The sequence below is a fragment of the Protopterus annectens genome, chromosome 5.part0, assembly GCF_019279795.1.
Source record: "Protopterus annectens isolate FY-2018-M chromosome 5.part0, PAN1.0, whole genome shotgun sequence".
Taxonomy (NCBI): Eukaryota; Metazoa; Chordata; order Ceratodontiformes; family Protopteridae; genus Protopterus; species Protopterus annectens.
The window spans coordinates 1,406,682,151-1,406,706,808 of NC_056735.1; the positions used below are offsets into that span (position 1 = coordinate 1,406,682,151).

At 44.5% G+C, this 24,658-nt stretch overlaps 1 protein-coding gene across 3 annotated transcripts in view; it reads left to right on the forward strand.

Moving 5' to 3' along the window:
• Nucleotides 1-24,658, forward strand: part of TMCO3 (transmembrane and coiled-coil domains 3) — an 876,118-nt gene that overhangs the window by 185,159 nt on the left and 666,301 nt on the right. For all 3 annotated transcript variants that reach the window (XM_044071216.1, XM_044071215.1, XR_006364786.1), the window contains exon 5: nt 324-452. In XM_044071216.1, coding sequence (XP_043927151.1) covers nt 324-452 — 129 coding nt within the window. The remainder of the gene's footprint in view (nt 1-323; nt 453-24,658) is intronic.

Here is a 24,658-nt window from a genome sequence, read left to right on the forward strand (position 1 = left end):
TTTGTAAGTTTTAAGCCGTTTCATATTTCTTACACACATGACTAACGTTTTATACATTTTAATTTGAATATAAGTTCTGCACAAAAATAGCATGTTATGCACTGGGTAAGATAATAGTATAGAAATACCTCAGAAGTGAAAAAAACATCTAAGTCGTGGCACTGAGGGATTACTTTGTACTGCGGAACATACATTCTTGGAAAAGTGTAATGTGATTCTTATAACTGCCACATTCAGTTTATAAGTAATGTTTGTGGGAAAGTTTATTTAAACTGTGAAAGATGTTTATTTTCCTTATAATTTTTTTGAATTTGTAATTTTAGGACATTGTGACTGTAGTGATGCTCTCTCTGCCATGTGGCTGGCTGTGTACAGTAATTGGACTGCCGAATATGTTCGGTTACATCATCTGCGGAGTTCTCTTAGGTCCTTCAGGGTTGAACAGCATCAAGGTATAGTTTAGCAAAAATATTTTTAACGTGATTTAATAAATTATGTTTTTTAAACAGCTTAAGTGAAATAAACATAACCTCTTTTGTTTATCACATAAATCACTGACAAGATTTGCTATGAATTTCACATTAACTTTAATGCTGGCTGTGTTTTAGACATGCTAAGCTTAGTTCTTACCGAGGTTATTGTGACTAGTAAAGGTATGGTAAAATGTATTCTGCTTTGTAGTTGAATATAGAATTCAGAAAGGAACTAAGTGGAGAATTTTAAGCTGTATTATATTTGTTCACACCAGGGTGATACAGTGATCATAAATGACCAATAATTCACAAAGTAGAAAAAAAGAGAGAACAGAGGCAGTACACTGTACATGTCAAAAAGAACAGAAAGTAACAGTACATAAAAAAAAGATGCACAGTAGCAGTTTAACAGATGTTGCAACACTTATAAGAGAAATGCACCTTTTACAGTTCGCATGATTATATTTCAGGTTTACGTCATGGTGGTAATGATGTGGGGTAATCAGAGTCAGAGCAGGGGGTGGCTGGGGAGTTGAGTATTAGGAGTTGAGGAAAAAGTAGCTAGAGGTTGAGAGGCTCTTAAATGATGTGCCCAGCTGTGTGGTAAGTAGAGTATGAGCAGGTGTGGATTTTTTTAAGCTCTGAAGGTGGGGAAAGAGAATTGAAGTCCCTTTAGGGGGTTGTGATGGGATTCCCTTATTTTAGGATCAAGCATGGAGAAAGAGTAGTTGGGGCAGTGTAGCCTGCTTCTTGGGGGATGGAGTGGTGAAATCTTGGTCTAGCCTAATGTTATCAAGTTTGCTTTCCTTTTTTTTTTTAATTTCCATATTCCCCTCCGCATTTCATAATTCAGTGTCTCACAAACTTTTGAATTACTTTTTCGAGAAGCACTACCTATAATCAGTAGCTGGTACTTAAGTAGCAGGGTTTACTGTAGCCTCATTAATCTCACTAGCCTCGTATGTAAAGCTATGGAGCCTCGTATCTGAGATCTCATTAATCCAGACATCAAAAACATCTTAACCCTCATCAATTTGGCTTTGTGAAAGGAAGATCCTGGCTCTGTAATGTCAATAATTTCTTTAAAAAAGTAACTGAAGCAGTGGATAGTGGATATGCAGTACATTTATCATATCTGGATCTGGACAAGGTCTTTCACATTATTCCCCTTGCAGTCATTATTGACAGACCTGTAAATATGAATGTAAACCCTTATTTTACTGGTGGACAGCTACCTAGTTAAAGTCACAGGCGCGCCACTCCAGAATGCTGGGCTCTCTATTTGCTGTCAGTTTCTCAGACCTTCAGGCCAACATTCCCGGCCTATGGCTGTCTATATTTGCAGGCAATTGTAAATTGAGTAATGTTATTTGATCTTCCACTGACTTAAAATTGCTGCAACATGGGTTACATGTTGTTATCGTTTGGTGCAAGGACTGTGATCTCAAATTACGAAAAATGTAGGGCAATTCATTTAGATAAGTAAAACAGTTTCATGTACCATACAGGTGACACACCTCTCCAGTCAGACCCTATTATAAGGGATCTAGGTATTGTTGTTGATAATTCCATATCTTTTGGCCACCATGTTGGCAGTACTTCCGAAAACCTTCTGTATGGTTCATCCAGTTTTTAAAAGGCATGTCTGCTAGGTACAAAGGAGTCTTGATTCACCTTTACACTTATCTCGACAAGTCCTTTATTAAATGCAATGGCCATTTCAGCTTGTATCTGACTAAACATTTCACTCAACTTGAAAGGCCTCAGAGATTCATAATGAAAAATGTCAGTGACCTCAAACTTTTAGTTAAGACAGACCGGCAGATTTCTGGATGTATTTGGTCTCTTATAGACTCCTGTCTGGGGATCTAAGCGTAGCCTTCAAGCCATGAAAAATCTAATCATCTTGACCTCTTATTCCTTTGCAGAATAAATGGTCCTGTAAATATTTGGTTTCATTAACTAATACTTCAACAGATAAACAAGACACATTGGCATAATATATTTATATCGCAATTTATCCCTCTTTTGAAACAAACTTCCACTACAATATCAAGCAGAATAGCACCCTTGCTGCCTTCAAGGTGAATGTAGATAATTGGATAGACAGCCTCAATTCTCCTCTGGTCTACCTTGTCTTGCCTTGTTTAAGGCTGGAAGGAACTTCTGAATATAGGTTATTGGCTAGGATTGCAATTGTCTGTAGACTTATTAATTATTACTTAACTTGTGAACCTATCAATCCTTTAACAGTCGTCAAAGGACATCTGAACCTTATAGTTAAACCGATTGGCATTAGCTAAAATCTAGTTTAGTGTAATAAGGCAAATTCCCAAGTTAATGTTGAAGTTTGGTAGCCCATCTTTTGTAACTGTACATTGAGAGAATTCCATAATTTGTACACACATTTGCAACTCCAAAATACATGCAATAGGTTGGCTGTCTGGTCCTTGCAGTGTGGGCATAGTGGTGACCTTGATGTATTGAATTTGTGGAGGATTGCAGGTGTGAAGTAAGCATTATTATTGATCATTAGCTGCGTGTAAGCTATTTTTTTTAAGTGGTATGATCTTCAGTGTTAAGCTAATTGCTTGTGTTATTTGTTGGTCATCTATGGAGGGTTTTAGTTTTCTCCATTAGTTGGAAAAGAGAAGCTCCTTCTGGAATTTAATCTTGCTTATCATTTTATATGAATTAGTAATAGTTTTCCTTGTTGAAAGAATATTTTTCCAAAGCAAATTGCAAGTTTCTCTGTCACTATTGGATATAATAATGTTTTGGAGTTAACTGGAACACAGATGTCCTTCAAGGATGCATCTGCAATCCTTACATATGGGTTGTCCTGCCTCAGGCAGCCCTTCGGTCGGCCAGACTCCAAAGTCTGGGTCCGGCATTGGCTGATGTCGCCCCCTCCCCGACGTCAGAGCGCTTGCCGCGTGGTGCCCGAAGCAGAAGCAGTTCGCAAGTGCCGGTCGGCCAGCTCCTGTAACTTCAGCTACCGAAGACTTAAAAAGCTAAGTACCCCGTTGGGGACTCTTTCTTGCCTCAGCCGATGTCAGATCAAACGCTTAAAGTTAATAATTGCTTGACTTGTGGGAAACAAATACCTCATAAGGATTTCCATTCCTACTGCCTCCCCTGCCTAGGCCCAGACCACGACGTCTCGGCCTGTACTGCCTGTGCCTCCTTTAATCGACGCACTCTTAGGCGTCGGTCGGAGTTTGCAGAGGAATTTTTTGGGGCTAGTTTCTCTTATAAAATGCCGTCGGAGACTCCGACTTCTCATTTGACCAAGAAACGGAAGGACAAGGACCGACACACGTGGACCGTGGTTTCGGCTGAAACCGCTCCTAGGCCTGCCTCGAGTGTCTCGGTCTCGGCTGAAACCGAGTCCTTGGTACTTCCGTCTGTAGAAACCGCTCAACCGACAGCCTCGGTCCCGGAGGCCTTTTCTGAGTCGGTTATAGAATTACCCTCGGAAACCGGTGTTCAGGAACCTACCGACACCATTCCCCTAGACAAAACTACTCCAGCACGTGGGGCAGCCAGGCCCCCTGCATCCATGTCCATAAAAGCTTTCACTAGGGCTAAAGCTGCTAAGCAACAAAAAACTCTGCCTCCCAAGTCTATTTCTCAGGGATCCACTACAGGTTCTCAGATACTAAGTTTGGCTCTCAGCCTCATCCGGACAGGGGCTCTCAACCCCCATTAGACAAAAGGCCCAGGGTTGAGTCTGCTGAACCTCAGTCCTCTGATGAGGCCTCTGATGGCTCTGCTCTATCAGACTACCAGGAGGAGGCCTTCACGGCCTACGAGGATTCTGATGCAGAGGAATCTATTCCCTCTGCCTCCCCTCCTGAAGAGCTGTCCTTTGGGGAGACCCTTCACTCCATGAGAGAGCATTTCCAATGGCAGGGCCAGGAATTCTCCGATTCCAGGAAGAGATTAAGGACTTTTCTTCATTTACCTCAGCATAGACCTTTGGCTATTTCTCCTGTTTTAAGTGTCATTGATGATGTGTATTCTGAGTCTAGCACTACCCCTGACACCCTTCCTCCGGCACCTGTTAAACCCGATAGGTACTACAGGGTCCCGGACTCACATCATTTCCTTTACAAGGCCCACTCTGCTGACCCAGAAACTATTTCCCAGGGGCCTAAAGGGGTTGCAGCTGCCACTACTAAAAATCCACTCCCCTCTGAAAGGGAGTCTAGGTCTTTAGAGAGATGGGGTAAAAAAGTGTACACTTCTTCCACTCTGTCTATGAGGGCTTTAAATTGTCAATTTCATATGATACAGTACCAAGAGTATTTGTTAGATGAATTGCAGAAAAAACTGTCTTCGCCTGAACCCCTAGATCGTAAGTCACTTCAGGATCTGGTACATAATTCACAACAGGTTAGCAACCATTTCTTGCAGTGTGGTTATGATGCATTGGAAGCTTCATGTAGGTCAGCAATGAGAGGTGCAGTCATACGTAGACATGCCTGGCTGAAGGAACAATCTCTGCCAGATCATGTTAAGGCTAAGCTTCTGGATGCTCCACTGGAAAAGCAAAAGTTATTTGGCTCCACTGCTCAAGAGGTCTTAAAGAAATTTGAGGAAAAGGCAAAATCTGTACAAACAGTCAAAGATTTCCTCCAGGTACAACCACCAAGATTCAGCAGAAATTGGCCTTCTAAGAATTGGTCCTTTCCAGAAGAGAGATTTCAAAGAGGCAAGAACAGGCGTGCCAGAGGTAGAGGGCAAGCTAGAGGCTCCTACAGAGGACGTCAATGGCAGCCTCCTAACCAGAGAGGTACTGCAGGTCCAACAACTGCTGCACAAGGACAGACTCAATGACTTCACCTTGATCCCGCCGACCAGGGCTCAATTAGAAGCACCTTTGGGCGGAAAGTTGTCTTTATTCTCAAAAAATTGGCACAGTATTACAAGGGACAAATGGACACTGCAAATAATAGACAAAGGATACAGGTTCCATTTCCATACATTACCAGAAAGAAAGGGAATGCCAAACCTGCCACCAAATCAGAGGGCAGAGGCTTTAAAACAAATTGCCAAATTATTGCAAATGAAAGCTATAGAAAAAGTTCCTCTCGCAGAACAAGGCCAAGGATTTTATTCCAGACTATTCCTTGTCCCAAGAAAAGAAAAACAATGGAGGCCTATTCTCGATTTGTCCTCACTGAATACTTATCTCATTGTGCCAAAATTCAAAATGCTGACCCTACAGCAGCTCCTTCCCATGCTGGGCAAGGGGTCTTGGCTGGTAACTCTAGACCTCAAGGAGGCATACCTGCATGTCCCTATCAGACAACGTTGCAGAAGACACCTCAGATTTCTTGCAGGTTCAGAGCATTATCAATTCTCAGCATTGCCCTTTGGCTTATCTACTGCGCCCAGAGTATTCACGAAATGCCTGGCATCAGTAATTGCACACTGCAGACTTCAGGGGATTCAAATATACCCGTATCTGGACGACTGCCTTATACAAGCGGACAGCCAACAAACTTTGGAAAAACATTTGAATTATGCCATCCGCCTACTACAGGCCTTGGGATACACAGTCAACATTCACAAGTCAAGACTTGTGCCATCCCAAAGAATAACTTTTCTGGGTGCGGAACTAGATACAACCACTCAAATGGCTTTTCTCACAGAAGAAAAACAAAGACAACTACCGGATTACTTCAAAAATCTAACAAAACAAACTCAGTTGACTGCAAGGAAAATCCTGCAGGCCCTGGGTTACATGGCATTGTGCATCCTTCTGATTCCACAAGCAAGGCTGCATATGAGAAAACTACAGTGGTACCTAAGGAGTTTATGGTCTCAGCACAATCACAGCCTAGAAGCTTTGATACCACTCATTCCATGCCTTCAAAAGGAATTCCTGTGGTGGGCCCAAGCAAGCCAGTCAAACAGGGGCCTGCCTTTCAGCAAACCAGTAACCAGCCAAACCATTACCTCGGATGCTTCAGACCATGGATGGGGAGCACATATGGAGGACAGATGCATCCAAGGTCTATGGTCTCAGAAAGAATTGCGCATGCACATAAACCAAAAGGAAATGCTGGCAGTGATTCATGCAATCGAGGCCTTCAAGCTCTTTCTACATCAAGGCCACCTGCTAATAAGGACAGACAGTACCACAGTTATGTGGTACATAAACAAGCAAGGAGGTACCCATTCCTACCCTCTTTGCATGCTAGCAATGAATCTTTTTGCCTCCCACCACAATCATCAGCTGAAGAAATTCTGCACAAGGACATACCACCCACAAGCATGGAAGGTGGATGCCCTCTCTTTCAGTTGGAATACTCTAACAGTGTATGCATTTCCACCACTCCCACTAATGACCAAGGTCTTACTGAAAATCAAGACAGAGCAGCCAAAAGTGATTCTAATAGCCCCGGACTGGCCAAGGCAGCACTAGTACCCACTGTTACGGAGCCTGTCACACACGAAACCGTGACCTCTACCACTATGGACACTCCTTCTGACACAGCACAATTACAGAACTCTGCACTCCAGCCTGAAAACCGTGCAGCTGACAGCCTGGAGAATACCCTGACTCCTCACCAGGAAAAGCTATCCAAGAGAGTGAAGGATATCATCATGGAAGCTCGCAGACCTTCCACAAGAAAGACATATTCAGCAAAATGGAAAAGATTCCACACTTGGAGCACTGCAAAGGGCCTAGATGCCACAGTGATGAGCATGGCACATATCCTGGAATACTTGGCAGACATGCTCCATAATGGCCTTTCTTACTCTTCCATAAAAATTCATGCTTCAGCAATTTCAGCAGAATACAATACTGATCCACCTGTCTTCTCTCATCCTCTCCTAAGGCAGTTTCTAAGAGGAATTAAAACATCAATCCTCCAAGAAAACCACCAGTGCCTACATGGGACCTTAACTTCATGTTGGAAAAGTTGACTTTACCTCCCTTTGAACCAGCAGCATCTTCAGAGTTACAGTTCCTGTCTTGGAAGACTGCCTTCCTTCTGGCCATAATCTCAGCAAGAAGAGTATCTGAATTGCAGGCACTCATGGCAGTACAACCATTTCTTATTTTTCATCAGGACAGAGTCTCCTTGAGAACCAATCCTTCATTCATGCCAAAGGTGGTATCCAGGGTCTCATTGAACCAAGCTATTCACCTGCCTACCTTCTTTCCAAACCCACAAAACAAGGGAGAGAAACTTCTGCATACCCTGGACATTCACAGACAGTTACGCTACTACTTGGACAGAACTAAGGCTTTCAGAAAGACTGACCAGCTGTTGGTAGCATATGCTGCAGGCATTCAAGGAAAAGCAATTTCCAAACGGACAATTTCAAAATGGATAGGAAATTGCATTCGATTCTGCTATTCTTATCATGGAAAAGCTGTGCCAGCTAACATCAGACCTCATTCCACCAGAACTACAGCCACCTCCACAGCCTTCTTAAGAGGGGTGGCTACCAAGGACATTTTAGAAGCTGCTACATGGAGCTCCGTGCATACATTTTCCAAGCATTACAATTTACCCTTATATTCCAGATCCAGAGCAGGCTTTGCTACGGCAGTCCTGCAGGACATTTTAGCTACACCATCTTTTTCTTAGAGCCTACCACCCCCAGCTTGGCTATGGTATTCTACCCATATGTAAGGACTGCAGATGCATCCTTGAAGGACATAGTACAGTTTTGTACCTACCATAAATGTAGATGTCCGATAGGTATGCATCTGCAGTCAGGTTTACCCTCCCTCCTTCCCCTCTGTGGTACTTCTTGGGTATTTATCCCTCTTATAGCTGGCCGGGGTTATCTATTATGGTGTATTTGTTTTATATTACTGTGCATGTTTACAATATTTTGTATTTCTACCAAATTTAACCTTCCTTAGAGGGCACCTGGCATCTGGGGCAAGAAAAAACTGAGGAAGATGGCGTCGGCTGACACTTTTGTACCCCAGGCGCTCTGATGTCGGGGAGGGGGCGACATCAGCCGACGCCGGACCCAGACTTTGGAGTCCGGCCGACCGAAGGGCTGCCTAAGGCGGGACAACCCATATTTAAGGACTGCAGATGCATACCTATCGGACATCTACATTTATGGTAGGTGCAAAACTGTACTTTCTTTGATTTGTCTTAGTATTATTATGTAAGATTTGGAAAGATTTATGTTAGTCCTAATTTCCTGTATTGTGCAATTAAGATATGGGAAGATATCTTGGATTGTTTTGTCTTTTAGACGCGGAAAGCATTCTAAGTTTAGCATTTTGTTATTTATTTTTAGGTTTGGGTTTTTATGGAGAGGTTGTAGTATTGTTATGGCTTGTCCAAGGTTCAAAAATTTTAACAGTTTTTGTGTTATGTTGATAGTGTTTTAAGTGATCTAGAATGTTGTAAGTTTATATTTCTTTTTGACTCAGGAATGGGAGTGCTTTAGGATTGATACCTAGTGCTATTAATATATCTATAATATATTGTCACCCAAGGAGGAGACCAGTTTTTCTTTGTCTGATCGTGTTCAGCTATTCTTAGTACTCTGTTGGTATTAATGATAGAGTAATAGGTTTTAAGGTTATGCAGTAGCTTTCTACTCTTAAGTAAGGTCAAGTTGCACTGTAGTATCCAGTAAATGTCCTATTCTCATGTTGCAGTATTCTAACATGAGGATCCTTCACCCGAGGCAACCCAAACATCTGTCCCATATACAAAAGCTTAGCCTGGCTGCTGCATGGTGCGTGGAAAACCAGCGCCTTAAATGTCTTGCCATAGGTATGGAAGCGACACCGGCTGTCTTGGCTGAACTGCCAAGAAAGAAGGCCAAAGTAGCTAGGCCGGAAAAAGCGACTGCACCTCCAGCCGATTTAGGGGATGAGGTTCGTCCGATGGTTTTGGCAACTTCAGCAGGTACAGCTTCAGACGCCATCCTAGTTTTTCCAGCCTGTACATCTGTGGAGGTACCAGTGATGTCGATTTCCGATGTTGTGGGGGGGGGACCAAGTTCTCCCAAATGGCTAGCGTTGGCTTCCATTTCTGAGGAATGCACAAGTCCTTTGCTGACCTCAGATCCTAGGCCTTCGCCTACTCAGCCTGGACCTAAGACTCCTTCCCTGAAAAAGAAACAGAAGTCCAAACATCTGTCTGCTTCATCAGAAGGTTTACCTGATTGGCATGCATTCTCACAATTTCTCTTTCAGGCCTTTATGATTCTTAGGCCTACTTCGTCACCGACTCCTGCTGCTCTTCCAACCTTGAGTCCCAGGCCTGCTTCTTTGGGCTCCTTGCCACATCCACAGACTCCAGAAGAGGATTCTTCTTCTTCATACGAGTCCCTCTTATATGCCTCACAGCTGGCTTCTCCCGTGGGATACTGTTCTTCCAAAGAGGACTCTTTAGAAGGCGATTTCTGACCTGAAGACATAACTTTTGGGGAAACTATTTCAAAAATGAGGGAATACCTCAAATGGGATTCCACACAAATGACATAGGTACAAAAGAGAAGTAGTACACCAGGATCCACCAAATAAAATTTAAAAAACAAAAGCGCTCAATAAACACTTTTGGTGGATCCTGGTGTACTACTTCTCTTTGTTTTTCGAGGTTTGAAATATCTGTGGATTTTCGCAGGTACAAAAGAGCTATTATGAGCTTCTGCAGATGGAATCCCCCTCAGCCATTCCTCAAGTGATCCCAACCTATCGGGATGCCTGTGCCTCCGCTTCAAAAGCACCAGAATCTCGGCCAACAGCCCCAAAATGACTAGACACGTTCTATAAAGTTCCTGATGACTTCAAATTTCTTATCAAGCCTCCTATGGCACACCCTGCTGTTATTGCTGTCTCAGTGGGCTAAAAATCCAGACAGCTCCCCTCTTCCTTCTTACTTCCATCAAATAAAGATAGTAAAACGATGGACGGGTTAGGAAAGAAAATTTACACTTCTTCAACCCTGGCCTTTAGAGCCATCAGTTACCAAATGTATATGGTTAAATATGCTTTGGACCTAATCTCACAGGTCATGGATCTACAGTCCTCCATTTCAGATTCACCCACTAAGGCACAAGTTGCCGCTACCCTTTCTTTAGCTGCACAGGTCATTAGACGCTCTATTAAATGCAGCTGTGATGCTGCAGAAGCATCAGCTAAGTCAGCAGCTTCAGCACCAATCCTCCGTAAGTACTCCTGGCTCAGACTTCAGCCATTGCGAGATTACTTCAAAAACAAGATTATGGATGCGCCTCTTGATAAAAGTTTTCTCTTTGGAAAAGAGTCAGCAGAATTGTTTAAAAACCTGCAGGAAAAGAGCAAGGAGCCGCAGGACCTCAAGCACCTTTTTGTCTCACCAGTGCCTGTTTCACAGAAACTACCCTGCCAAACCAAGATTTGTCAGGAAGGCTTCCACACCATCTACTCCCAAACCCAGAAAAGGTGCCAGAAAACCTTCCTCACCCAGACCTAGCTCCTCTCAAACCAGTCAAAGGCAGCCCTTTCCTGACGGGCATAACAGTGTGTGAATGTCAGAACCCTCCTATCATCTTCCCCTTTCTGCCCGCCTCTGTCACTATCTTCCCCTGTGGCAACAGATCACCTTGGATGACTGGGTCTTGTCAGTTGTGGAAAAAGGATACTTCATGACCTGGTGGGAAAAACCTCTCCCAAAAGGTATCCCCCACCAACCAAAGACTGAAATTCATCTCATCCCACAAGTCATTCAAGATCTTGCTCAACAGGGCACAATATAAAGGGTTCCTATGGGACAGGAAGGCAAATGCTTTCTTCTAGACTCTCTCTAGTCCCAAAAAAGGATGGCCCATGGAGACCCATCCTGAACCTGTCCCTTCTAAACCGTTTTCTGCATGTACCCACCTACCGCATGCTGTTCCTTCAAACACTTCTTACACTCTTGACTCTCAGTTCTTTTCTGGCCACTTTAGACCTGAACGATGCATATCTTCACATTCCTATCCATCCATCTTTTTAGAAATTCCTGTGTTTTGTTGTGCAATCCTTGCTGTGTCAGTTTACTGCCTTGCCCTTTGGCTTGTCCACAGCACCAAAGGTATTTACAAAATGTCTAGCCCCAGTAGTAGCCTTTTGCCAGACAAGAAGTGGTCAAATATTCCCTTATTTAGGCGACCTCCTCATCCGGGCAGATCATCCATATACCTTGCAAAAACACCTACAGTTCACCATTTACCTCTTCAAAGGCCTGAGTTTCACAATCTACCAACTCAAATCCTCCCTTAATCCTTCCCAGGACCAGGTTTTCTTGGGCTGCAGAATAAGAACCGATTTGATGAAGGCCTTTCTTCCACCAGAACAGGTCACATCATTGACCACTTTCTTCCAAGAACTAGTCCTAGCCAGCTGCATTTCAGCCAGGGAGTTCCTTCGCCTCCTGGGTCTTATGGTAGCCACGCTTCCCATGCTGCCTCTAGCCAGGTTACACATGAGGAAATTTCAGTGGTACCTGAAGAATGTCTGGTCCCAACATGCTCATCCACTAGAGTTTCAGGTGCCATTCCTTCCCTGTCTCAAGAAAGAAATCATGTGGTGGATCCAGCAAATTCATCTGAATCCAGGACTACCATTACAGCCTCTCCCCACAGTTCAGTAGATGTACACAGATGCATCAGATCTGGGGTGGGGGGCAACTGTGAATGGGCTGAAGGTTCAGGGCCAATGGGGCTCCTACCTTTGAAAAAAAACACATCAGTATCAGTGAGATAACTACCCTTCTCCTAGCCCTGAAAGCATTCCTCCCCCTTATACGTCCAGGTCCTCTCAAAAGTTTTACAGACAACATCACAGTCCTATGGTACATCAACAGGCAAGGGTAGACAAATCCTACTTATTCTGCAGGCTGGCCATCCAAGCTTGGGAAAGAGCTACCCTCTCCAATATGATACTGCAGACAGTTTACATCCCATCACAAAACAACGTTCAGGCGGATGCTCTCAGCAGGTCATTATCACAGAATCACGAATGGATGTTGCACAGAGATGTTTTCCTGGATAAAGTCCACCGGTGGGGTACACCACAGATAGATCTGTTTGCCTCCCCTTAGAACAGACAACTAAAAGTTATTCTGCACAAGAGCCCCCTCCCCACAAGCCTGTAGCGTGGACACCTTCACAATCTCCTGGAAGGGGATGTTTCTGTATGCATTCCCCCCTTCCTCCTCATACAGAAAGTCCTACTGAAGATTCAGCAGGCCAAACTGAAAATCCTGTTGGTGACCCCCTTTTGACCAAGGCAAAACTGGGTCCCCCGACTTTTTTCACTAGCCAAGGGCAGTCACCACAAATGACCTCACAAGGTAGATCTCATCACAACAACAGAAAAGATCCCTTATCCACCCACACCTACAAACTCTCAGACTCACCCTGTGGGTGATAAAACTTTTGATGTTCTTCATAACTGTTGCAGTCATTACTTGTGGGTTATCTCTGCTGGGTAGCCCTCAGCCGGACTGAATTCCAGAGTAAAGGATTTTCCTCCTGCGTCAGCTGTCCTGAGACTGTGGCTGATATCAGGTCATCAGGGCAATAAGGGGTGGCAGCTGACACCATTATATCAGTCTTTTTTGCCATGGAGCCTGAAGCAGTAGCAGTTTTGCGAGTGCGTCGTTTGGGAGTTGCCAGAGTGGGAAGACTGTCTAAAGCTACATACGCCATCTGGGAACATTTACTTGCTTTCAAGCAATGTCAGAGAAAGTCAGTAATTGTCTCAGCTGTGGGAAGCAGATCCTACACTGAGACTTCCATTCTCTCTGCGTCACTTGCTTAGGCCTAGAACACAATGTCCACGGGTGTCGATTCTGTGCCCTGTTTAATGCTAGAACCATAAGAAGAAGAGCTGAAATTGTAGCGAGGCATTTTAGTGAGTCTTTTTCTCAACGCAATATGGCATCGGTTTCTCAACTGGCTACTGACTTACCTAGAAAAAAGAAAGATAAGGATAAAGATAGGCCTCAAAAGGTTAGGCCCTCTGACGACTCCGGTCAAAAGTCTGGTATTTTTCAACTCTGTGCTACAGCTGAACTCAGTGAGGCATCTTCGCAGCCCCTGATGCCAGCCGAGGAACCACTGCAGGCCACTACCGAGACCCGTTTGAAGTCTGGTATGTCGCCTCTTTCTCACACGGTTGGGTCCGGAGCCTCTTTGCAGGCACCGGCTTCCACTGAGACACCTCTGACAACCGAAGTCAGGCTTAGACCGACAGCAACGCCACCAGTTAAACTAACTTTGTATAAGACTATCGACCCATCCAGGCCCAAGCCTAAGACCATCCCCAAAAGGATCCATCCCTAAGGACCCAGCCACTGACCTACAACCAGCGAGCCTGCCCCTCAGTCGCAGCAACTGCTCAGAATGGCAGAAAACTTGATGACCACCGTTATTAGGGGAAGCCAGCCCCACCCTCCACCCCAGCCAAAAGAAAAAGGGACACCTCCCCTGAGGTCCTCACTGACCAGGAATCAGAAGGATCTGTTCTTGAGGAGTCAGACATGGAAGACCAACCCTTTGCAGCATTTGAGGACTCTGATGCTGATGACCTCATTCCATCTGCCCTGTTTGCCTCCCCTTAGAACAGACAACTAAAAGTTACTCTGCACAAGAGCCCCCTCCCCACAAGCCTGTAGCGTGGACACCTTCACAATCTCCTGGAAGGGGATGTTTCTGTATGCATTCCCCCCTTCCTCCTCATACAGAAAGTCCTACTGAAGATTCAGCAGGCCAAACTGAAAATCCTGTTGGTGACCCCCTTTTGACCAAGGCAAAACTGGGTCCCCCGACTTTTTTCACTAGCCAAGGGCAGTCACCACAAATGACCTCACAAGGTAGATCTCATCACAACAACAGAAGGGATCCCTTATCCACCCACACCTACAAACTCTCAGACTCACCCTGTGGGTGATAAAACTTTTGATGTTCTTCATAACTGTTGCAGTCATTACTTGTGGGTTATCTCTGCTGGGTAGCCCTCAGCCGGACTGAATTCCAGAGTAAAGTTTTCCTCCTGCGTCAGCTGTCCTGAGACTGTGGCTGATATCAGGTCATCAGGGCAATAAGGGGTGGCAGCTGACACCATTACATCAGTCTTTTTTGCCATGGAGCCTGAAGCAGTAGCAGTTTTGCGAGTGCGTCGTTTGGGAGTTGCCAGAGTGGGAAGACTGTCTAAAGCTACATACGCCATCTGGGAACATTTACTTGCTTTCAAGCAATGTCAGAGAAAGTCAGTATTTGTCTCAGCTGTGGGAAGCAGATCCTACACTGAGAATTCCATTCTCTCTGCATCACTTGCTTAGGCCTAGAACACAATGTCCCCTGGTGTCGATTCTGTGCCCTGTTTAATGCTAGAACCATAAGAAGAAGAGCTGAAATTGTAGCGAGGCATTTTAATGAGTCTTTTTCTCAATGCAATATGGCATCGGTTTCTCAACTGGCTACTGACTTACCTAGAAAAAAGAAAGAAAAGGATAAAGATAGGTCTCAAAAAGTTAGGCCCTCTGATGACTCCGGTCAAAAGTCTGCTATTTTTCAACTCTGTGCTACAGCTGAACTCAGTGAGGCGTCTTCGCAGCCCCTGATGCCAGCCGAGGAACCACTGCAGGCCACTACCGAGACCCGTTTGAAGTCTGGTATGTCGCCTCTTTCTCACACGGTTGGGTCCGGAGCCTCTTTGCAGGCACCGGCTTCCACTGAGACACCTCTGACAACCGAAGTCAGGCTTAGACCGACAGCAACGCCACCAGTTAAACTAACTTTGTTTAAAACTATCGACCCATCCAGGCCCAAGCCTAAGACCATCCCCAAAAGGATCCATCCCTAAGGACCCAGCCACTGACCTACAACCAGCGAGCCTGCCCCTCAGTCGCAGCAACTGCTCAGAATGGCAGAAAACTTGATGACCACCGTTATTAGGGGAAGCCAGCCCCACCCTCCACCCCAGCCAAAAGAAAAAGGGACACCTCCCCTGAGGTCCTCACTGACCAGGAATCAGAAGGATCTGTTCTTGAGGAGTCAGACATGGAAGACCAGCCCTTTGCAGCATTTGAGGACTCTGATGCTGATGACCTCATTCCATCTGCCCTGTTTGCCTCCCCTTAGAACAGACAACTAAAAGTTATTCTGCACAAGAGCCCCCTCCCCACAAGCCTGTAGCGTGGACACCTTCACAATCTCCTGGAAGGGGATGTTTCTGTATGCATTCCCCCCTTCCTCCTCATACAGAAAGTCCTACTGAAGATTCAGCAGGCCAAACTGAAAATCCTGTTGGTGACCCCCTTTTGACCAAGGCAAAACTGGGTCCCCCGACTTTTTTCACTAGCCAAGGGCAGTCACCACAAATGACCTCACAAGGTAGATCTCATCACAACAACAGAAGGGATCCCTTATCCACCCACACCTACAAACTCTCAGACTCACCCTGTGGGTGATAAAACTTTTGATGTTCTTCATAACTGTTGCAGTCATTACTTGTGGGTTATCTCTGCTGGGTAGCTCTCAGCCGGACTGAATTCCAGAGTAAAGGATTTTCCTCCTGCGTCAGCTGTCCTGAGACTGTGGCTGATATCAGGTCATCAGGGCAATAAGGGGTGGCAGCTGACACCATTACATCAGTCTTTTTTGCCATGGAGCCTGAAGCAGTAGCAGTTTTGCGAGTGCGTCATTTGGGAGTTGCCAGAGTGGGAAGACTGTCTAAAGCTATATACGCCATCTGGGAACATTTACTTGCTTTCAAGCAATGTCAGAGAATGTCAGTAATTGTGTCAGCTGTGGGAAGCAGATCCTACACTGAGAATTCCATTCTCTCTGCATCACTTGCTTAGGCCTAGAACACAATGTCCCCTGGTGTCGATTCTGTGCCCTGTTTAATGCTAGAACCATAAGAAGAAGAGCTGAAATTGTAGCGAGGCATTTTAATGAGTCTTTTTCTCAATGCAATATGGCATCGGTTTCTCAACTGGCTACTGACTTACCTAGAAAAAAGAAAGAAAAGGATAAAGATAGGTCTCAAAAAGTTAGGCCCTCTGATGACTCCGGTCAAAAGTCTGGTATTTTTCAACTCTGTGCTACAGCTGAACTCAGTGAGGCGCCTTCGCAGCCCCTGATGCCAGCCGAGGAACCACTGCAGGCCACTACCGAGACCCGTTTGAAGTCTGGTATGTCGCCTCTTTCTCACACGGTTGGGTCCGGAGCCTCTTTGCAGGCACCGGCTTCCACTGAGACACCTCTGACAACCGAAGTCAGGCTTAGACCGACAGCAACGCCACCAGTTAAACTAACTTTGTATAAAACTATCGACCCATCCAGGCCCAAGCCTAAGACCATCCCCAAAAGGATCCATCCCTAAGGACCCAGCCACTGACCTACAACCAGCGAGCCTGCCCCTCAGTCGCAGCAACTGCTCAGAATGGCAGAAAACTTGACCACCGTTATTAGGGGAAGCCAGCCCCACCCTCCACCCCAGCCAAAAGAAAAAGGGACACCTCCCCTGAGGGCCTCACTGACCAGGAATCAGAAGGATCTGTTCTTGAGGAGTCAGACATGGAAGACCAGCCCTTTGCAGCATTTGAGGACTCTGATGCTGATGACCTCATTCCATCTGCCCCCCCCCCCCCCGAGGACCGTTCTTTTGGGGAAACCTTAAACTCCCTCAGAAAGAACACTTTCAATGCGAGGCCCAAGATTACCCTCAGTCTAAGAAGAGACTGAAAGAGTTCTTGACCTGCATCAGTATAAGCCTCTGGCCATTCCTCCTATCCTGGATGTATGGAGGATGTTTTTCTAGAATCTGCCCTTTCAGCAGGTTCTCCTCCCCGCCCAGCACCCAGGAAACCAGACAGATATTACAGGGTGCAAGACACCCACAAATATCTTCTTAAAAAACCCTACTGCAGACCCAGAAGTCATTACTCAAGCCCCTAAGGGAGCTAGGGCAAGCTCATCTAAAAATCCCATCCCAGCTGACAAAGAAAGCAGAGCACTAGACAGAATGGGAAAAAAGGTATACACCTCCGCCACTTTAGATGTAAGAGCCTTAAATTGTCAATTTCATATGTTGAAATTCCAGCAGCATATCCTCAAACTAATTAAACAGAAGTTATCTTCCATTCCTGACAATAGTACTACCAGAGAATTACCAGACCTCATGCAGTCTAGCTCTCAGGTATTCAAACACTCCTTGCATTGTGGTTTTGATGTCTTAGAACCTTCTACCAGGGCTGCAGTTACAGGCTCAGTAATCAGAAGACATGCCTGGTTAAAGGAGCAGCCTTTGCCTGACCAGGTAAAATCCAAACTGCTAGATCCCCCTTTAGATAAAGACCAGTTGTTTGGACCTAAAGCGGAAGAGGTCATTAAGAAAATGGAGGACAAAGCCAACTCCATGCAAACTGTCAAGGACTTCTTAAAGGTGCAACCTCCCAGGTTCAGCAGAAAATTCCCCACTAAATATGGTCCTTTCTGTCTCAGACAAAACCAGTCCAGAGAAAGGGATGCAGAGACAGAACCCCTAGGCATCAGTCCCATAGCCAAAAAAGACCCAGGCAGTGGTCCACTGCTGCTCCTAGGCAAGGGAGTTCTAAGCCCACTCCCTTATCCAAGGACTCTCAATGACTCTCTCCCCTCCGCCCTCATGTCACCAAACAGGTTAGGAGGAAGACTTTCCCTCTTCCTAGAAAACTGGCAGGCCATCACCTCAGATGTGTGGGTCCTGAAAATTATTACCAGTGGGTACAGATTCTATTTCAAAGAAAAGCCAAAATAGTCAGGTTGCCCAGACGTTCCTGCAAATCAGAGGACAGAAACTAATCATCAGATCAGAAAGCTTTATGCCCAGGGTGCTGTAGAACCTGTACCAAAGGAACAGGCCGGAAAAGGATTTTATTCAAGACTGTTCCTAGTTCCCATAAAAAGAGGGCACCTAGCACCCTATCCTAGACCACTCCACCCTGAATCTGTCCCTCCTGGTTCCAAAATTCAAGATGCTGATTCTGCAAAACTACTACATATGCTCCTTTCACAAGCCTGGATGTCCTTCAAGGATGCATCTGCAGTCATAACAAATGGGTTGTCCTGTCGTCAGGCAGCCCTTGATCGGCGGATTCAAAGTCTGGGCCCGGCTTCGGCTGATGTCGCACTTCACCCGACGTCATCTCTGCTGGTCTTCGGGTATAAAGGCATCAGCCGACGCCATTTTCCCCAGTCTTTCTTGCCGCGTGGCGCCCGAAGCAAAAGCTGTTCGCAAGTGCCGGTCGGTCAGATCCAGAGATTACTACTACCGAATACTACTTTGAAGACTTCTAAAAAGCTAAGTACCCGTTGGGACTCTTTCTTGCCTCAGCCGATGTCAGAAAAAGTAAATAACTGTTTAACTTGTGGGAAACAAATACCTCATAAAGATTTCCACTCTTACTGCCTACCTTGTTTAGGCCCAGACCACGTAGCAGCCTGTTTAGCCTGTGCTTCCTTCAACCCGGGCCAGGCGTGCCGGTCGGAGTTGCTGAGCAGTTTTTCGGCTCAGATTTTGCGTACATTATGCCGTCGGATCCTCCGACTACCCAAATTGTTAAAAACGCAAAGAAAAGACCGACACTTTCGCGGTCCGCGGTTTCGGCGAAACCACGGTTAAGCAAGCCTTGAGTGTCTCGGTTTCGGCGAAACGAGCGGTCAATCTTCAGCGAATCCATGACTACTACCGAGGCTCCTGCTACCTTAGTTGAATCGGCCTCTGAAGTTTTGCCTACTACTGTGGTTCCTAGTGAATTATCAGACACCATCCCTTTGGATGTCTCTACCCCAGCACGTGGTGCTGCTAGGCCTCCTGCAGCCATGTCTATAAAGGCCTTTGCCAGGGCTAAAGCAGCTAAAACTGTTAAATCAGTGCCTGTTAAGCCCCCCTCACACAGGCCCACTTCTAGTTCACAAATGCTTACTCTGGCAGAGGATTTAATCTCCTTAATTAGGGGATCCCAATCTCACCCAGACAGGGCCTCTCAGCCTCCAGAAAAGAGACCTAGAGCAGAGCCCCGAGCCAGTGTCCTCTGATGATTCTTGGGATGACTCAGACATTACAGATCAGCCAGAGGCTCCTTTTTCTACTTATGAAGATTCCGATGCTGAAGAATCCATTCCATCTGCCTCTCCACCAGAGGAATTTTCCTTTGGGGAAACCTTACATGCCATGAGAGAACAATTCCAATGGCAGGGACAAGATTTCTCAGATTCAAGAAAAAGGCTTAGGACCTTTCTGCACTTACCACAACATAGGCCCTTAGCTATACCTCCAGTTCTGCCTGTTGTGGATGATGCATTTAATGATGTTTGCACTGCTCCTGATACTTTACCTCCAGCCCCTGCCAAACCAGATAGATTTTACAGGGTAAAAAACAACAAGCGGCAAGCAAACTAGTAATATAAACAAAACAAACGTAAAACAGCGACCACGAGAAGTAAAATCCAATCTTTACTAACAAATGTCCAAAGCGCTTTTCGACAAGCCCAGTGCTTGCCTTCTTCAAAGGAAATGACACAACAAGTTTCAACCACATTAATATAATACAACAATTATTCAATCAATTGATGAACAGCCTGCATCAATCAACATCAAATAAAGTTAAAACCAATACTGTGAATTGTATATTTAAGACACTAAGTGTCATAAAGTCCTAAATTGAATATATAAATATTTACTTAATTAACACATATCAGTACAAAAATATTAACAATAAGTACATATGTAATTATAACATCATCTTATGAGGTTTTTAGTTTCAAAATACTAGCAATTGAACAGGTATCATTTAATCCAGGATACCTATAAGCATACAGTCTCACCTGCCAAATTAGCTCTGCTTCCTCTAATTTTAAGGGTCTAGGTCCTCCTCTCTGGTCCATTGGTATATGATCAATTGCCATAAATTTGAAACTATGGTTGGGGTAAACACTAATATGCTTGGCTAAGGCATTCTCCGTTTTCAATTTTTTAATAGCATATGTGTGTTCGTATATACGGTCCCTCAGCCTTCTCACAGTTTTTCCTATGTAGAAGGCTGGACATAATTTACATCTAGCCAAATATATCACAAATGGTGTGTTACAATTCAATTTGAAACCTATCTTGTATGTACAGCTACTTATACTGAAATGTGTACCTTCCTCAATGTATCTACAATAATTACAACTCTGGCATTTATGCATGCCTGCATTAAACACCAATCCAGCTGGTTTTACTTCCAAAATGTTTTTCATGTTTTTACCCCTCTTGTAAACCACGCGAGGTTGGTGCCCCACTTTTTTGTAAATATCCGGGTACAGTTTGAACATTTCCCAGTTTTTAAAAATAATGTCCTTACATAAACCACTATTCAAATTAAAAGTGGTGATGAATGCAGATGATAAGGAATGCTCATCTAATACCTCAGAAGTTGTCTCACATGTTAAAGATGTATTCATGTCCACAAGTACATCAAATTGCTCAACCAAATCACCATTGTTAATACTAATTGCACAACCAATCTCAGATGTGTTAGTGCAAGTACTGATGTTTCCTACTGTTGTTGTATTCACACAATTATAAACCACACCAGGTAACAGTGGAGTGTACACCTTGTGCAATCTTTTTTCAGTCACTTCTTGAATCAACTGGTCCAACATACTATCAGGATATCCCCTCACAATAAACATACTCCTAAGGTTTAAACACTCCTCGTAAAAGTCGTCATCCAAAGTAATCATTCTCATTAGCATTACCAGTTGTCCCTTGACCACAGATCTTTTTTGGGAAAAGGGATGACAACTGGTAAAGTGCAAGAAAGTGTTGGAGTATGTACTTTTACGATGTATTTTGGCAGTAAAACCATTGTGTGTTAAATCCTTATGCAACCATACATCTAAGTATGCAATACTTTCAGTGGAAAAAGTGTATGTAAATTCCAGAAAGTTAGTACTGTGGTTTAAATAATTTAACAAAATAGAAGCTTCATTTTCTGTAACATGAGCAAGTATAAAGATATCGTCTAAAAACCGCGTGTATAATAAAATTTTTTCATAATAAGGATTTGAAGTTGAAAACACGTAGTTAGACTCCCAGTAGGCCATAACCAAATTAGCTATGCTTCCCCCACATGGGGACCCCATAGCTACGCCTACTTTTTGTTTGAAAAAATCATCACAAAATATGAAGAAGTTGTAGGACACCAGATCTCCCAATGTTGTTACCAAATCTATCTCACTATCTGGTGCATTATGTTTCTTCATCATGAAACTAACCCATTCTAAAGCTATGTCCTGAGGTATGCTACTATATAAATCCTTTACATCTATTGTTATAAAATTCATGTCTATGTCAAATGGGACTCTACTAATAGTTTGTTTAGATTTTACAGGGTGCCAGACACTCATCACCACCTATACAAGGCCCCACTTGCAGATCCTGAGACTATATCCCAGGGGCCTAAGGCAGTAGCTTCGACCTCAGCAAAAAACCCTCTCCCTTCTGAAAGGGAATCCAGGTCCTTAGAGAGATGGGGGAAAAAAGTTTACACCTCTGCTACTCTCTCAGCTAGAGCTTTAAACTGTCAGTTTCATATGATCCAATACCAAGAGTTTATGCTTGATCAGTTAACTAAGAAGCTGTCCTCTGATGACTCCTTAGATAAGAAATATGTTTTAGAAATGGTGAATAACATTCAGCAGGTTAGTAACCATTCTTTAAAATGTGGCTATGATGCACTGGAGGCTTCATTTAGATCAGCCATGACTGGCACAGTGATAAGAAGGCATGCATGGTTGAAAGAACAGGTCTTGCGGATCATGTTAAAGCAAAGCTGTTAGATGCTCCTATGGATAAGGCCAGTCTATTTGGTACCCCTGCTCAGCAAGTAATGAAGAAAATGGAAGAAGGCAAAATCTGTACAGACAGTTAAGGATTTCTTACAGGTTCAGCCCCAAGGTTTAGCAGGAACTGGCCTGCCAAAAATTGGTCCTTTCCAGACTCCTCAAAATCTCAAAGAGGCAGGAATAGGCGCTCTAGGGGCAGAAATCAATCCAGAGGAGGTGCCTACAGAGGACGCCAGTGGCAAGGCAATAACCAGCGAGGCACAGACACAACCACTGCCACTGCAACAGGACAATCACAGTGACTTGGCTCTGACACCGCCTACCAGGGAGCAAATAGCAGCCCCTTTAGGCGGAAAGTTAGCCTTATTTTTGAAAAATTGGCACTATATCACAAAAGACAAGTGGATTTTGCAAACCATAGACCAAGGCTACAGGTTCCACTTCCACACCTTACCAGTAAATGGGGGAATGCCAAACCTACCTCCAAATCGAAAAACAGAAGCTCTAAAGCAGATAGCTCAATTAACAAAGATGAGAGCTGTGGAAAGAGTACCAATAACAGAACAGGGCAAAGGATTCTACTCCAGACTCTTCCTAGTACCAAGAAAAGAGAAAAGTTGGAGACCTATTCTCGACCTGTCCGTCTTAAACACATACATCATTGTCCCAAAATTCAAAATGCTGACCCTACAGCAACTTCTTCCCATGCTGGGCAAGGAGTGTTGGCTGGTAACTCTAGATCTCAAGGAGGCATACCTGCACGTCCCCATCGACCAAATTGCAGAAGATACCTCAGATTTCTTGCAGGATCAGAGCATTATCAATTCTCAGCATTGCCCTTTGGCTTATCTACTACGCCCAGAGTATTCACAAAATGCCTGGCATCAGTAATCGCTCATTGCAGGCTACAGGGAATCAAATTTATCCATACCTGGACGACTGCCTGTTACAAGCGGACAACAAAAAGCAAGCTGACAACAGATTTACAAAGGGTCATTTGCTTACTACAAGCCCTGGGATACACAGTCAATTTAAAAAAGTCAAGACTGATACCATCCCAGACAAGAACATTCTTGGGTCTTGAATTGGACACAGTAAAACAAATGGCATTCCTAATTGCAGAAAAACAAGAACAACTCCTCTTTACTTCTTGGCATTAACAAAGCAGAACAAACTAACAGCAAGAAAAGTACTGCAGGCCTTGGGCTTCATGGCATCATGCATAATCCTGGTCCCCATGCCAGACTGCATATGAGAAAGCTACAGTGGTACCTAAAGAATTTATGGTCTCAACACAGGCACAGCTTAGAAACCGAAATCCCACTAATCCCATGCCTGAAGCAAGAGTTCCTATGGTGGGCTCAAGCATGCCAGTCAAACCCAGGCTTGCCCTTCCACAACTTTCAAGCAAACCAAACCATCACAACGGCCTCAGACCTAGGCTGGGGCACATGTTGGACAAATGCATACAAGGATTGTGGACTCCAGACCAGCTGCACCTGCACATAAACCAAAAAGAAATGCTGGCAGTAAAACTAGCAATCCAGAAATTCAGACCATTCCTCAAAGAAGGCCATTTAATGATAAGGACAGACAACACCACAGTCATGTGGTACATCAACAAACAGGGAGGCACTCATTCATACCCCCTATGCAGAATGACTCTGGACCTTTGGAATATGGCTCTGAGCTACAACATCCAGTTACAGGCAATATTTGTGCCGGGAACAGAAAACACCCTAGCAGAACATGTTAAGCAGAACCACCTCGGATGCTCACGAATGGATGCTACACCCGGACACCTTCAAGGCCATCACAAAGAAATGGGGAATGCCACAAATAGACCTATTCGCATCCCCACTCAATCACCAGCTCAAAAAATTCTGCACAAGGACATACCACCCACTTGCATGGAAGGTGGACTCTATCCTTCAGTTGGAAAGGCCTGACAGCATATGCATTCCCACCTCTTCCTTTGATGTACAAGGTACTACTGAAAATCAAAGAGGAACGTCCACGGATAATTCTGATAGCTCCGAATTGGCCAAGACAACACTGGTATCCATTGCTGAGGAGCATGTCTCAGGGGAGAATGTGGTCAATACCCTGATGCCTTTGATGTTAACGCAGAACAATTACAACATCATGCACCCAAACCTAAAAACCTTGCAACTGACTGCCTGGAACATCACATAACAGCAACTAACCCGGACTTATCCCAAAGGGTTAAAGACATTATCCTTGAAGCCCGCAGACCTTCAACAAGAAGGAACTATGCAGGAAAATGGAAAAGGTTTGTCATTTGGAGTACTGAAAGAGGAAAAGATGTGTCGAACATA